The 14,637-nt window shown below is 37.5% G+C and overlaps 1 protein-coding gene across 1 annotated transcript in view; it reads left to right on the top strand.

Moving 5' to 3' along the window:
• CEP170 (centrosomal protein 170) overlaps window positions 1-14,637 on the top strand; it is a 97,083-nt gene that overhangs the window by 41,404 nt on the left and 41,042 nt on the right. Inside the window, 1 exon segment of the mRNA XM_081316125.1 lies at window positions 1,540-2,156. Coding sequence (XP_081172251.1) covers window positions 1,540-2,156 — 617 coding nt within the window.

The raw sequence follows: 14,637 nt of genomic DNA, 5'->3' as shown, positions 1-14,637 counted from the left end.
CTTTTGCGTTGAACACATAATGTAAGTATACTTGCTAGGAATGTATACAGTTACTACACTTTGTTAGGATTCTTGCAGGTCAAAACTTTTTAATCATTTTGATTAACAACAAATTGTACCAGGATCAAAACATTGTGCATTGTGCTTGTCAAAGCTTGTGATGTTAACTGAAACATTATTACAGTTACAAAATAAACATTTGCTTTAAAACCTGTATACATAAACTGATATAATTTTCCAGTAATGCTTTATAATAGAATTCAAGTGAAAAATAGGATTTGTGGTATTTTTGTATTCATAATGAAAAGAAACTAAAAGTTTCCAGCTAAAAGCAGATTTAATGATTATAATGGTTAAAATATAAATATAGAGCCAACAGGCAGGTTCCAAACAAACAGTTGCTAGTTCTAATTTTGTTTTTGTTTTGTTTTGTTTTTTTCTTTTTTTAAAAAAGACATGGTTTTAGATATTTTTGGAGGTACTCTTCAAAAGTTTTCTTTGACCTAAAATTGATGGGTTATCAGCAGGTGTTGTAACTGCTGAGTGTGAAATGCATTGCAGTAATGTACAGTATTGAACATCTTGTGTATAATCCCTAGCCATGTTTTATCACTACTTCCAGCCTTGATAATATGCATCTAAGAGGCCAAGAAACAATTACTGACTGCTATGAAGTAATTGTTATGAGGACTGTTATGAAGATGAAAGCATGTTATTCAGGGCTTGTCTTTCCTGGTCAAGAAAGAAAAATAGATTTTAATAAACGTATTCAGTATTTAGATCACAACTGTTTTCTGTGGTTTTATGGATGGAAAAATAGTGCATTTTACAGCCAAACAACTTTATGGAGAAATTCTTGTTGATCATTGTGGCATATTTTTATTGTAAAGACTTCCATATTTTATACTTGCTTTATACTTATTCAGGTAGATATTTTACTTTTATTTAGAATTTTTTCCATGTGATTCTAAACTGCAATTAATATTTAACTCTGTTTCTACACTAATTTTTCACAGGAACTATTTAATTAGAGAGAGAAAAATCTTAAGTTTTATCACTATTAATGCAAATGAAGATATGTATTTTGGAGACCCAAGTGATTAAGTTTTCTGCAGATAACAATTAACAGGTGTAAAAGTTATAGAACATTTCATGAACATTTCGAACTAAGTTTTCTTTCCTAGTTCATGAATTATTTTTAACAAGGGGTTAATATATATTGATTGAAAATAATCTCTTGTGCCCTCATTTTGGTACAGTTGTAATATAGTGTTCAGATTTCATCAGAGCATGATTGGTTAAGAACTGAATGTCTTTTGAATAAGGCAATTCAATCGCTTGGTGGTGAGCTGGCAAATGACTCCATTATTGTATAGCAAGTCTGAATGAGTTTGTTGTTGCTATGGGAAGCCTGCAGACTTGTTAACGAACCGTTGAGCTAACAGAGAACCAAATACTGTATATGTATTACTTAGGAATGCTCTTTTTACATTATGCTGAATATAGAGAGCTAGATTTTTCTTTTCTTTGTCTTTGCAGGAAATAAACATGATGACGGAACACAGAGCGATTCAGAAAATGTTGGGGCACACAAGCTTTACAGTAAACGTGCTGCACTTGAAGATCATTTAAAGCACCATTATACCGAACAGAAAAAATTACATTCGAAAGCTCTGAATGTAGAGAAACATTCAGATCAACCTGTTTTAAGTCAGACTGCCTTTATGATTGAGTTCTTTGACGAAGGCCATCCTCGGAAGAGGAGATCGTATTCTTTTTCTCAAAATATAGGAGGTTTGTGCCCTGAAACACCTTCTCCAGCATCCCTTGCAAGAACTGAAAAAGCAAAACCTCCACCATCATTGGCCCAGAACAACTCCACCCAGCACAGGGCGGTGCATGCAAAACTTCTCAAGCAAAAATCAGAAGAGCCTTCTGCTGCACTACCTTTCTTACAAAGTACATTGTTAAGAAGTTCAGGAAGCCTTGGGCACAGACCAAGTCCAAACGAGGACATGGAGAAGAAGCTAAAAACTCAGCTTGTTTCAGTGAATCTTGAAAAGGATGATGATGACCAAAGTGATAAAGGTACTTACACTATTGAACTGGAAAATCCAAATGCAGAGGAGATGGAAGCACGCAAGATGATTGATAAGGTAAGCCTGAAAAATACTTGCTAATTTTTTTAAAAAAAACATTATCTGTGGTGGACTTGATAGGATAATAAATATAATAATGATGATTGGACTAAAAGTGTTGTGATATACTTCTTCAGAAAGATATTACTCACATAGCAAAACTGTTACTATGTAGAGTGTTTTCCCAAAGCTGTTGCTAGTACACAGTTCCATGTTTGCTTAATCCTAATGTACTACATTAATAGTGCCATATATCTGCATTGCTATTTAAAATCTTTTTTCCAGAACCGATATGAATTTATATCTTCAAGGTTTTTTTTAATTTCCTCCATAGCAAATGAAATGAAATAAGGTAATATTGCCTGATTTATAAGTTGCCTTGTATTGAGTTTATAATTAAATATTTTTAAACAACTGTTATTGTTAAATGCCAGTATAAATTCTCTATGTTGCTTACTTGTGCACTCTTTTAAGTTAAACCATTTTCAGAAATATGTAAGTTGAGCTCAGAAACATAACTTAAAATACTTTCTAAATATGCTATATAGTTGATCAATTTAGAATAATTATAATTTAAAAATAAGAGTCACTAGCAACACATCAGCAAAAATATTTTTATCATGTTAACAAACACACTTTTGTGCCAACTTTAAAAATTATTTTATGGTGTGTGTGTTTTGAGGCGGGGGGGACAGTGCCTTTGGGTCATTGTTGACTCCTGGCAATTATCTGGACAAGTCTCTGCAATTTTCTTGGCAAGATTTTTGGAAGTAGTTCTCCGTTGCCTCTTTTCTGTGGCTGAGAGAGAGGCATTGATCCAACGTACACAACTGGCTTTGTGTCTAAAGCAGGACTAGAACTCACAGTCTCCCAGTTTGTAACCTGGTGCTTTAACTACTACAGCAAACTGGTTCTCTTAAGTATACCTAGGTTGAAAGTACAGTATTTGGGATGCCGTAAATAGGATGCTACAGTTTGTTGAATATACTGCTTCAAACTACTAATTTTGTTACATCTATTGACTGATCAAGATATATTATAGTTTTATAAAAACTAAAATATTTAGCAATAACATAGAAGCATAATGAAATCCGCTATTCATGCAAAAGCTTTTTAGCATCAGAGAATGTATATGTGTATGTGTGTATGTATGTATGTATGTATGTATGTATGTATGTATGTGTGTGTGTATATATATGTATGTATGTATGTATGTATGTTTAGGAATGAAATGTGAAAGATTTCTGTTTGACTTTTTTGTTGTTTTTTTTCTTCATACTGAAAATATTAAAAGCATATACTTGAAAGTTTTTGCTCAATGTAGCAATTGTTGTCAGATTATGTGGAAGCATTCTGTGAATGATCTATTATAAATAATAATAGATAAATAAATGATTGCCACACTGTTACATTGATTGTCCTCCGTTGTGTTACAACACTTCAAGTATCAGATTTTAACTCAAATGCATTTTATTTTATTTATTGTAAGAAGGCGGATATTTCCCTTTATTAAGTATAATCAAGAATTTAATGCAGATCCCATGGTTTGGAATCGGAATATGATTTCTACAAATAGAAGACTTCTTTTTCATTGAGAGAATTGAAAATCAGCCATAGTTCCTGTTGATTAAAGGAGATAAGAGGGAACATAGCAGTTCATCTTTCTCCCCATTCTTGGCAGGGAGAGTCCTGTGGGTAGATGGGTGGAAAACCGCTCTTAGGTAATCTGAGTTAGAGACTTTAAATTGTTTTAAATGACATATTTTTGGTCTCCTATAAGTCAGCATAGAACTCTGCTTTCTAATACTTGGATTATAACTTGAGTTTTCACTCAAGCTTCCTTCTTTGTTTTAATAGTAACAGGTTTTTGAAATTCATTAAATTGGAAAACAAGGAAGAGCTATGAATGATTTTGGTTGTTTTCATATTACTCATCCCATCTGGATTCTATTTTTGTTCAGAGCTTGAAATAATTTCTTGAGTTTAAAATCATAGTATTTGGGGGGGGGGAAAACCCTAATTGTTCAAGAAGCTGATTAGTTTTTAATTATTATAACTACTGATTTTTCATTTTGTAGAAAAAGAGTCCATAAATGATATAAAATTTAAAATTTGTAGTTTTTAATATACTGATAGAAAATGTTATTCATAACCAAGAAAATGGAAAAATATAAATACTATGACAACCAGAATAGTTCATGTTGTTTTTAAATGCCTATAATGCTTATATCATAATTTCCTGGTAACTATCCTTAGAAATAAAATCCCCATCTGAATGGGCATTATAGCAGTTGTACTATTAGGCTACAACGTACTTTACAGATCTAGCATGTAATACTTCAAAAGAACTGATATTTTACAATGTCGTATACAGAATGAGCGGGGGAGGGGGAAATTGTATTACAATTCTAAATACCATTCTAAGGAATACAATAATTGAAAAGTATATACATTCAGTAAAGAGAGTATTTAATACCTAGGGCAAAATGAGCAAGCAAGTATTCTTTAACCATTCATTACCTGAAACATAGGTCATTCTCATAACAGTGTGAGTCACTGTTTTTAATTATTAATGTTTACTACCTCTGGTGAATTATTCCATCTTTGCATTTCTTACTATGTGCATTTATGTACAATCCTTCAAGTTTAAATATAGTAAATTGTCTCCATTCTGTGTGTAAATCAGTCTGCATCTGGATGACCTAGGATAGAAATAAGACTTGAACAAGAACGAAAGTAGTCTCCTTTGAAGCTCGGTTTTGCTCTTATTCTCTTGTTGGCTTTAGTACCAAGAACGAGAGACACATGCAGGTACTATATTACTTTTTTTCTCCTCAGATTAGAAAAATAAATTCAGTGCAGTAGCAGTGAAGACCTGCAGTTCTGGGTTACTTTTGTCAGTTTATCACCTGCTTTGTGGAATATGGTGTAGTCCTTTCCAATAGCCAGTTTGGTATTTTCTTAGGAGTATTGCATGCTCTCAGCCTAGTGTTCTATGAAGAGAGAACCAAAGTCAGAATGGGAATTACACAATTTGGGATGGAGAGCAGAGGGTCCTGGTGAAATCTCCCCTCCCTCTCCCTCTCCCCCCTCTCTTTTTTTCGCTCCCTCCCCCCCCCCGGTGTAAGTATGAACACAGGTACTGATACAGATATAGATTTAAATAAATAGATAGATACTGGTCTTCTAAACAAATTTTGTTTATGCCATATTTATTACAGAGATTTAAAGGGCTTAAAGTTACCTTGTATCATTTGATAAGAACAAGTTACACGAGGGCCTTGCAAAAATAGGAAAAAAAATAGTGGCTGTTTTGCCATTGGTATATTGCTCTGCCGTATCGCGCATTAATAGAATAAGATGAATTTTTAAGAAAAAAATTATTCCAGTAGGAAACCGATCAGGCTTAAGGATTCCACTTGGTGAAAGTGCTTTAAGTTCTTTAAGTGTATGGGGGGGGGGTGGGACGACTCTGAGAGCACACTCTCAGAAGCATTTAAAGGCTTGAATGATGAAGTAGGAGGGCAGCCAAACTCATTGCCTGTATTTAACATCATTGGCAATCTGCCACGCGCCTATTGGCATTAGCAGGGCACAGATGCTACGTGGATCCGCACCTGACCCATTGAAACATTTCCTTAAAGGAACTGAGGGGATGAAGAAAGAAGGAGAATGGGGGCTGGGGCGGAGGAAAATTGGCAAGGGACGGAGGAGTTGCATCACAGTGGAAAAGAGAAAAGTAGCATGTACATGCACAAAAAGAGCTGATCTCAACAAATGGGAAGAGAGTGGAGGACAAAGTAGACCAATTGGACAAATGGAGGAAGAGGAAGGGATTGGATATCTTATTATAAAGCTTGAAAAGGGATGAAACAATAGCACCACAAAGAAAAAGACTTAGTAAAAGGTTTCCTGTATCCAAAGTCACAGGAAAAGACAGCTGAGCAAGGTGGGTAGCACTAGATTTGTAAAAGTGTGGAGAAAGCGGTGAAAATTCCTGTATCTGGTACATCTTCCCTGGATATCTAGGGACCTCAGGAAGCACAAACTGGAATAAAATGAGAGGGTTTTAAATAATAGCCACATCAATAGTGAAGTTATCTATCTACAGTATACTGCTGTTCTCCTGTGTTGTCTGACTTGAAAGGTGTTTTATAATATAAGGGTCCCATTGGAATAGCTTCCTATTTCAAACAACCATCAACCTGCTACCCACCTTGCTCAGCTGTCCTAATTACAAAAGCCTATCTTGAGTGTGGGACCTGAGAATTAGATGAGATTCATGACAGAGCAGTGTTTTTGAAATTAAACAGATTTGTTTTTAGTGGCTAGGTAGATGACTTGGGTGGGTAGCAGATGCATATTCATTTCATGAAAGGGAGGTAGAATAGATATACTTTCAGGATTGATGTCTGTCTGTCTATCTATCTATCTATCTATCTATCTATCTATCTATCTATCTATCTATCTATCATCTATCTATCTATCTATCTATATGTAGCCAGTATTTATGTATTAAACAGATTTACATGGCTTTTCATCTTAAAGGATGGTGAACAAAATGACAACATATAATACCCTTTAAGAAAACTACTTGAGGTTTCTTAAAAATTTCTCTCACAATATAAATACACATGTGCTAGTCTCCACCAGTATTCTTGGTTTAATGCTGGGACGTGGGGTGGGGAAGCCATGTCTTCATGGCCTTCCAGAAGGCCAGCAAAGCTGGTCCATTCAACATTGGGAGAAATTATTCCATAAGGCAGATACACGATAGAGAAGGCAGCTCTGAAATTTCTGTTACATGCTGAGGATATATATTCTGATTCAAAGTATTGGAAACATTTTTAAATTTAATAAAATAATTGAAACTCAAATACTTTGGCCACCTAATGAGAAGGAAGGACTCACTGGAGAAGAGCCTAATGCTGGGAAAGGTTGAGGGCAAGAGAAGAAGGGGATGACAGAGAATGAGGTGGCTGGATGGAGTCACTGAAGCAATAGGTGTGAGCTTAAATGGACTTCAGAAGATGGTAGAAGGCCTGGAGGAACATTGTCCATGAGGTCGTGATGGGTCGAACACGACTTCACAGCTAACAACAACAATAAAATAAATTAATATACCAGCTGACTCTCAGAAAATACAATATATCTCCCTGCATAAAAAGCCTATGGATAGCCTAAGGTCTCAGTAAGTGATCTTGTGAACAAAGAACATAATATACTTCTAGTCTTTTCAAGTGTTTGTTAAGATTCATGAGGGTTCAAATTGTGTGGGATGATGAAGTTGCATAGGACAGGCTTATCTACCTTCAGCCTCCCAGGTACTTCTTTACTTCAAATTTAAGCCAAACCGTGATGACATGTCTGGAAGGAATTTCTACTCATCGCTTAGCTTTCCTATGTGAAAATAGATTCAACAGCCAAGGCATGCGTATTTGGTAATTAAATTTGTATAATGCTGTATTTTTACAGAGAAAGTTTTGCCTTTGCTGCAACTAATGAAAAGTTTATGTAAATCATCACAAGTAATGTTGCTTAAAAGAACAGGCTGCATGTTAAATTTCCTTCTAGCACACAAGGAAAATTATATCTTTTTCTAAAGTTGTGTTTCATGTTTAATAATAAAAATGATATAGCATTAAGCAAGTTAATTTTTAATTTAACACTGTGCTTTTGTGCATGTACACTATAATATGTGTGGTTCTTTTTCCATCTATTTTGCCGCTTTAGAAAACCTGGGAGAAAGTATAGATGTATTAATTTTACATATGGTTGTCTTATTTAATAGGCAGATAGTTTTAATAAGTATTTCTTTATTTAAGTAGGCCCTGCCCTTATTTACGGTGTGGCTTCTGAGAATATATGTCACGTGTACATACATGTAGTCTGTTCTTACTGGCCATCAATTCAGCAACCATGACCAATCCTCAAAGTTTTGGCTGTGTCCACATCCTTATGTTGATGTGATTGCAATTGAGTGCTTAGCAACCAGCTTGCACTTAACAACGGTTGCTATGGTCTTCTGATTACCATTTCTGAAGTCAATGGGGAAGGTGGCAGGTCTCAAGCCAGGGTAATCTCTCCCCCCCCAAGACCTTCTACACATGCACTGTGCCATGCCATCTACCCTTCAGTTTTCCTGTGTGCTCCCTGCTTCCGGTACTCATGCCACAGCCCCCTCTCTCCTGTCATCCCCCAACTTGAGCATGCCCTCTATTGTCCCCCTCAAGCCCTCCCCCAGCCTCTCTCACTCCCCTGTAGCAGCTCCATACTCCTTACCTGGGACTCCCCCACTTCAGGTTACATGCGAACTCTCCCAGCACTTACCTGGAACTTCCATGACATTTGTTTCCTGGGAAAGACCCGTGCATCTTCAGGCTGCAATGGCAACTGGTACTACGGGGTCATTATCATTGCTAAGCAATGTAATCACTTGACATTACACTTCACGACCGCATCACTTGACACTAGCAATCCTGATTCCTAATTGCCATCATAACCTGAGGACTATTTATTGGAGTTAGTTATTGGAGAGAGCAGAGATGCCCTGGGTGCATTTCAGCTGCAGTTGTCAATTGTAGGTTGTAGGTATCTCAGATCTGACTTGGCATTATACTTTGTATTAACGCGAAATTGTTGAAAATATAGGAAGAAGCCCTTCTTTCTATCTTGACTAGTCTCAGGTGATTATTAGAACAAAAAAGAATAGTAAAGTAAAAAAAGAACTCTCAAATATTAAGAACGGAAAAATAAAAATAACAGTTTAGTATACTCAGATAAACAGCAGCTTACCACAATCAAGTCCTAAAAAAGAAAGCTTATTATGCGTCTGTAAGTCCTTAATGCTGAAGTGAGGCAGCTTCCATCAGGAAAGAATAATATGCTGTTATTAAATTAAGTCACTTTTTAAATTTAAACCATATCATTGGTTTTCTGTTAATTTTAAAATTCAGTAAAAGTATAATGTTTGCATGCATGCTTATCTTGTGCAATGGAATGGCTTTACATCAAAGATACTTTGCTAACAAAACTATTTATTATGCTCAGAAAGAAACACAATCAGACTTTCTTAGTATTTAAATGGGAAACCTGAGTCACAGGGTGTGTTAGGAAGAAAAATTAACATTAAAAAATAAATCGCAGAAGATAATGTCACACTATTTCATACTGTTGTGAAGAAAGGCTTAAATTTGACATTGGGGAGTATTTTTAATAGAAATGATAAAGTTCTGCTTCTTTTGAAGGTCTCAAATAAACAAAGATAGAACTGAAAACAACTATAGATAGTGATGTAACTTCATTTCTAATTAGTAAATATATTTATAATATTTGCCTAAGCGCATCCTTATGAAGTGCTAAGCACCTTAGTTTTAGAAAATGTATGTACATGAGGGGAAAACTTATTTGATCCCCTGCTGATTTTGTACGTTTGCTCATTGACAAAGAAATGATCAGTCAATAATTGTAATGGTAGGTTTATTTTAACAGTGAGAGACAGAATAACAATAAAAAAAAACTGTCCACAGAAGCAATCAGTCAATTAGATACCAAACTCTTCACCAAGGCCAAGACCAAAGAGCTGTCCAAGGATGTCAGGGACAAGATTGTAGACCTACACAAGGTTGGAATGAGCCATAAGACTATCACCAAGCAGCTTGGTGAGAAGGTGACAACAGTTGGTGTGATTATTCACAAATGGAAGAAACACAAAATAACTGTCAATCTCCCTCGCTCTGAGGCTCCATGCAAGATCTCATCTCGTGGAGTTTCAATGATCATGAGAACAGTGAGGAATCTGCCCAGAACTACATGGGAAGATCTTATCAATGATTTCAAGGCAGCTGGGACCATAGTCATCAAGAAAACAATTGGTAACACACTACGCCATGAAGGACTGAAATCCTGCAGCGCCCGCAAGACCCCCTGCTCAAGAAAGCACATGTACAGGCCTGTCTGAAGTTTGCCAATGAACATCTGAATGATTCAGATGAGAACTGGATGAAAGTGTTGTGGTCAGCTGAGACCAAAATCAAGCTCTTTGGCATCAACTCAACTCGCCATGTTTGGAGGAGGAGGAATGCTGCCAATGACTCCAAGAACACCATCCATCCATCAAACATGGAGGTGGAAACATTATGCTTTGTGGGTGTTTTTCTGCTAAGGGGATAGGACAACTTCACCACATCAAAAGGACGATGGACGGGGCCATGTACCATCAGATCTTGGCTGAGAACCTCCTTCCTTCTGCCAGGGTGTGGAAAATGGGTTATGGATGGGTATTCCAGCATGGCAATGACCCAAAACACACAACCAAGGCAACAAAGGAGTGGCTCAAGAAGAAGCACATTAAGGTCCTGGAGGGACCTAGCCAGTCTCTAGACCTTAATCCCATAGAAAATCTGTGGAGGGAGCTGAAGATTTGAGCTGCCAAACGTCAGTCTCGAAACCTTAATAGTAGGATCTGCAAAGAGAAGTGGGACAAACTCCCTTCTGAGATGTGTACAAACCTGGTGGCCAACTACAAGAAACGTCTGACCTCTGTAATTGCCAACAAGGGTTTTATCACCAAGTACTAAGTCATGTTTTGCGAAGGGGTCAAATACTTATTTCATTCATTAAAATGCAACTCAATTTATAACTTTTTTGAAAAGCATTTTTTTGGATTTTTTGTCGTTATTCTGTCTCCTGTTAAACTAAACCTAGCATTACAATTATAGACTGATCATTTCTTTGTCAGTGGGCAAATGTACAAAATCAGCAGGGGATCAAATAATTTTTCCCTTCACTGTATAATGTGGAGAAAGATATTGCTATTTTTTTCTTCACAAAATCTCAATCTTCAGGGTCCCCAAATTTCCTATGGCATACAGCAATAACTGCAATGGCACTTTATTGGCAAATATGCATATACTATATACATATACATGAAAAATCCACACTTTCAATGTTGAGCATGAAATCCAAATTAGTACTTTAAGAAAGATCAGAAATAGTATTCCAATATGTTTTTTAACATTTTAAATTTTGGCTCCCCATACCATATCCAATAATGTTTATATTTACCTTTGAATCTGAATCCCTTGAGAGTTTGGAACCAATACAGTGTGATGGATTATGGCACAGCATTTAAGAAAACTATCAGTGTCTCCTGTGGCAAAGCAAATATTTATAAACGTGCTGTAGAATAGAGAGGATTTAATAGGTTGATGCAATTTGCACATATTAAATGTGGAGAATTTCTAAGCTGATCTCCACTGAAACAGACTTAAGTTTTAAAAAAAAGGATTTTCTGTTTGGATTCTAATAATGCTTAAGATATTTTAGGTTCTTCCTTGGGATTACAGATAAAAAGAGCATTGTAGCACTTTGTTGTTGTTGTTGTTAGTTGCGAAGTTGTGTCCGACCCATCGCGACCCTATGGACAATGTTCCTCCAGGCCTTCCTGTCCTCTACCATCTTCTGGAGTCCATTTAAGCTCACGCCTACTGCTTCAGTGACTCCATCCAGCCACCTCATTCTCTGTCGTCCCCTTCTTCTATTGCCCTCAATCTTTCCCAGCATTAGGCTCTTCTCCAGTGAGTCCTTCCTTCTCATTAGATGGCCAAAGTATTTGAGTTTTAGCTTCAGGATCTGGCCTTCTAAAGAGCAGTCAGGGTTGATCTCCTCTAGGACTGACCGGTTTGATCGCCTTGCAGTCCAAGGGACTCGCAGGAGTCTTCTCCAGCACCATAGTTCAAAGGCTTCAATTCTTTGGCGCTCAGCCTTTCTTATGGTCCAGCTTTCACTGCCATACATTGCAACTGGGAAGACCATAGCCTTGACTATACGCACTTTTGTTGGCAGGGTGATGTCTCTGTTTTTTAGTGTGCTGTCTAGATTTCCCATGGCTTTCCTCCCCAGGAGCAAGCGTCTTTTAATTTCTTGGCTACAGTCCCCATCTGCAGTGATCTTGGAGCCCAGGAAAATAAAATCTGTCACTACCTCCATTTCTTCCCCATCTATTTGCCAGGAATTGAGAGGGCCAGATGCCATGATCTTGGTTTTCTTAATGTTTAGTTTCAACCCAACTTTTGCACTCTCCTTCTTCACTCGCAACAAGACGCTCTTTAGTTCCTCCTCACTTTCTGCCATTAGAGTGGTATCATCTGCATATCTTAGGTTGTTGATGTTTCTTCCGGCAATCTTAATTCCAACTTTTGATTCATCTAGCCCTGCCTTTCTCATGATGTGCTCTGCATATAAGTTAAATAGGCAGGGCGACAGTATACAGCCTTGCCGGACTCCTTTCCCAATTTTGAACCAATCAGTGGTTCCGTGTCCAGTTCTCACTGTTGCTTCTTGGCCTGCATATAGGTTTCTCAAGAGACAAATAAGATGGTCTGGTATGCCCATCTCTTTAAGGACTTGCCAGAGTTTGTTATGATCCACACAATCAAAGGCTTTAGCATAGTCAATGAAGCAGAAATAGATGTTTTTCTGGAACTCTCTAGCTTTCTCCATGATCCAGCGTATGTTAGCAATTTGATCTCTAGTTCCTCTGCCTCTTCGAAATCCTGCCTGTACTTCTGGTAGTTCTCGATCCACATACTGCTGGAGTCTAGCTTGTAGAATTTTAAGCATAACTTTACTAGCATGAGAAATGAGTGCAATGGTGCGATAGTTTGAACATTCTTTGGCACTACCTTTCTTTGGAATTGGAATGTAAACTGATCTTTTCCAATCCTGTGGCCACTGTTGAGTTTTCCAAATTTGCTGGCAAATTGAGTGTAGCACTTTTACTGCATCGTCTTTTAAGATTTTGAATAGCTCAGCTGGAATACTGTCACCTCCTCTAGCTTTGTTGTTGCTCAGCTTTTCTAAGGCCCACTTCACTTCACATTCTAGGATGTCTGGCTCGAGCTCAGTGACCACCTCATTGTGATTATCAGGGACGTTAAGCTCATTCTTGTATAGTTCTTCTGTGTAATTTTGCCACCTCTTCTTAATCTCTTCTGCCTCTGTTAGGTCCCTGCCATTTTGGTCCTTTATCATGCCCATTTTTGCATGAAACGTTCCCTTCATCTCTCCAATTTTCTTGAAAAGATCTCTGGTCCTCCCTATTCTATTGTTTTTTTCTATTTCTTTGCATTGTTCATTTAAGAAGACATTCTTATCTCTTCTAGCTATTCTTTGGAATTCTGCATTTAATTGGGCATATCTTTCTTTTTCTCCCTTGCCTTTCGCTTCCCTCCTTTCCTCAGCTATTTGCAAAGCTTCCTCAGACAGCCATTTTGCTTTCTTGCATTTTTTTTTCTTTGGGATGGTTTTGGTTGCTACCTGTTGTACAATGTTGCGAACCTCTGTCCATAGTTCTTCAGGCACTCTGTCTATCAGATCTAATTCCTTAAATCTATTTGTCACCTCTACTGTATATTGAACAGGGATATGATTTAATTCATACCTGACTGGCCTAGCGCTTTTCTCTACTTTCTTTAATTTAAGCCTAAACTTTGCAACAAGAAGCTCATGGTCTGAGCCACAGTCAGCTCCTGGTCTTGTTTTTACTGCCTGTATAGAGCTTCTCCATCTTTGGCTGCAGAGCATATAGTCAATCTGATTTCTGTGTTGACCGTCTGGTGATGTCCATGTGTAAAGCCGTCTCTTGGGTTGTTGGAAAAGAGTGTTTGCTATGACCATCGTATTCTCTTGACAAAATTCTATCAGCCTGTGCCCTGCTTCATTTTGTACTCCAAGGCCAAACTTGCCTGTTATTCCAGTTATCTTTTGGCTTCCTACTTTAGCATTCCAATCTCCCATGATGATAAGGACATCATTTTTGGGTGTTAGTTCTATAAGGTGCTGTAGGACTTCATAGAACCGGTCAATTTCATCCTCTTCAGCACTGGTGGTTGGGGCATAGACTTGGACTACTGTGATATTGAATGGTTTGCCTTGGATTCGAACTGAGATCATTCTGTCATTTTGAGGGTTGTATCCCAGTATTGCTTTTCCTACTTTTTTATTGACTATGAAGGCTACTCCATTTCTTCTGAGGGATTCTTGCCCACAGTAGTATACCTGATGGTCATCTGAATTAAATTCACCCATTCCTGCCCATTTTAGTTCGCTGATACCTAAGATGTCGATGTTTAGTCTTGTCATCTCTTGTTTGACCACATCCAGCTTTCCTTGATTCATGGATCTTACATTCCAGGTTCCTATGGAGAAAGAATCTTTACAGCATCGGACTTTCCTTTCACCACCAGACATATCCACAGCTGAGCGTCCTTTCGGCTTTGGCCCAGTCGCTTCATTCTTTCTGACGCTACTAGTACTAGCCCTCTGCTCTTCCCCAGTAGCATATTGGACGCCTTCCGACCTGAGGGGCTCATCTTCCAGCGTCATATCGTTTTGCCTTTTGGTACTGTCCATAGGGTTTTCATGGCAAAGATACTGGAGTGGGTTGCCATTTCCTTCTCCAGTGGATCACGTTTTGTCAGAACTCTCTGCTATGACC

The sequence above is a fragment of the Vipera berus genome (assembly GCF_964194415.1).
Source record: "Vipera berus genome assembly, chromosome: 1".
NCBI classification, from domain to species: domain Eukaryota; kingdom Metazoa; phylum Chordata; class Lepidosauria; order Squamata; family Viperidae; genus Vipera; species Vipera berus.
The sequence above is the reverse complement of the archived record's forward strand: the minus strand, read 5'-3'. Positions and strand labels throughout refer to the sequence as shown.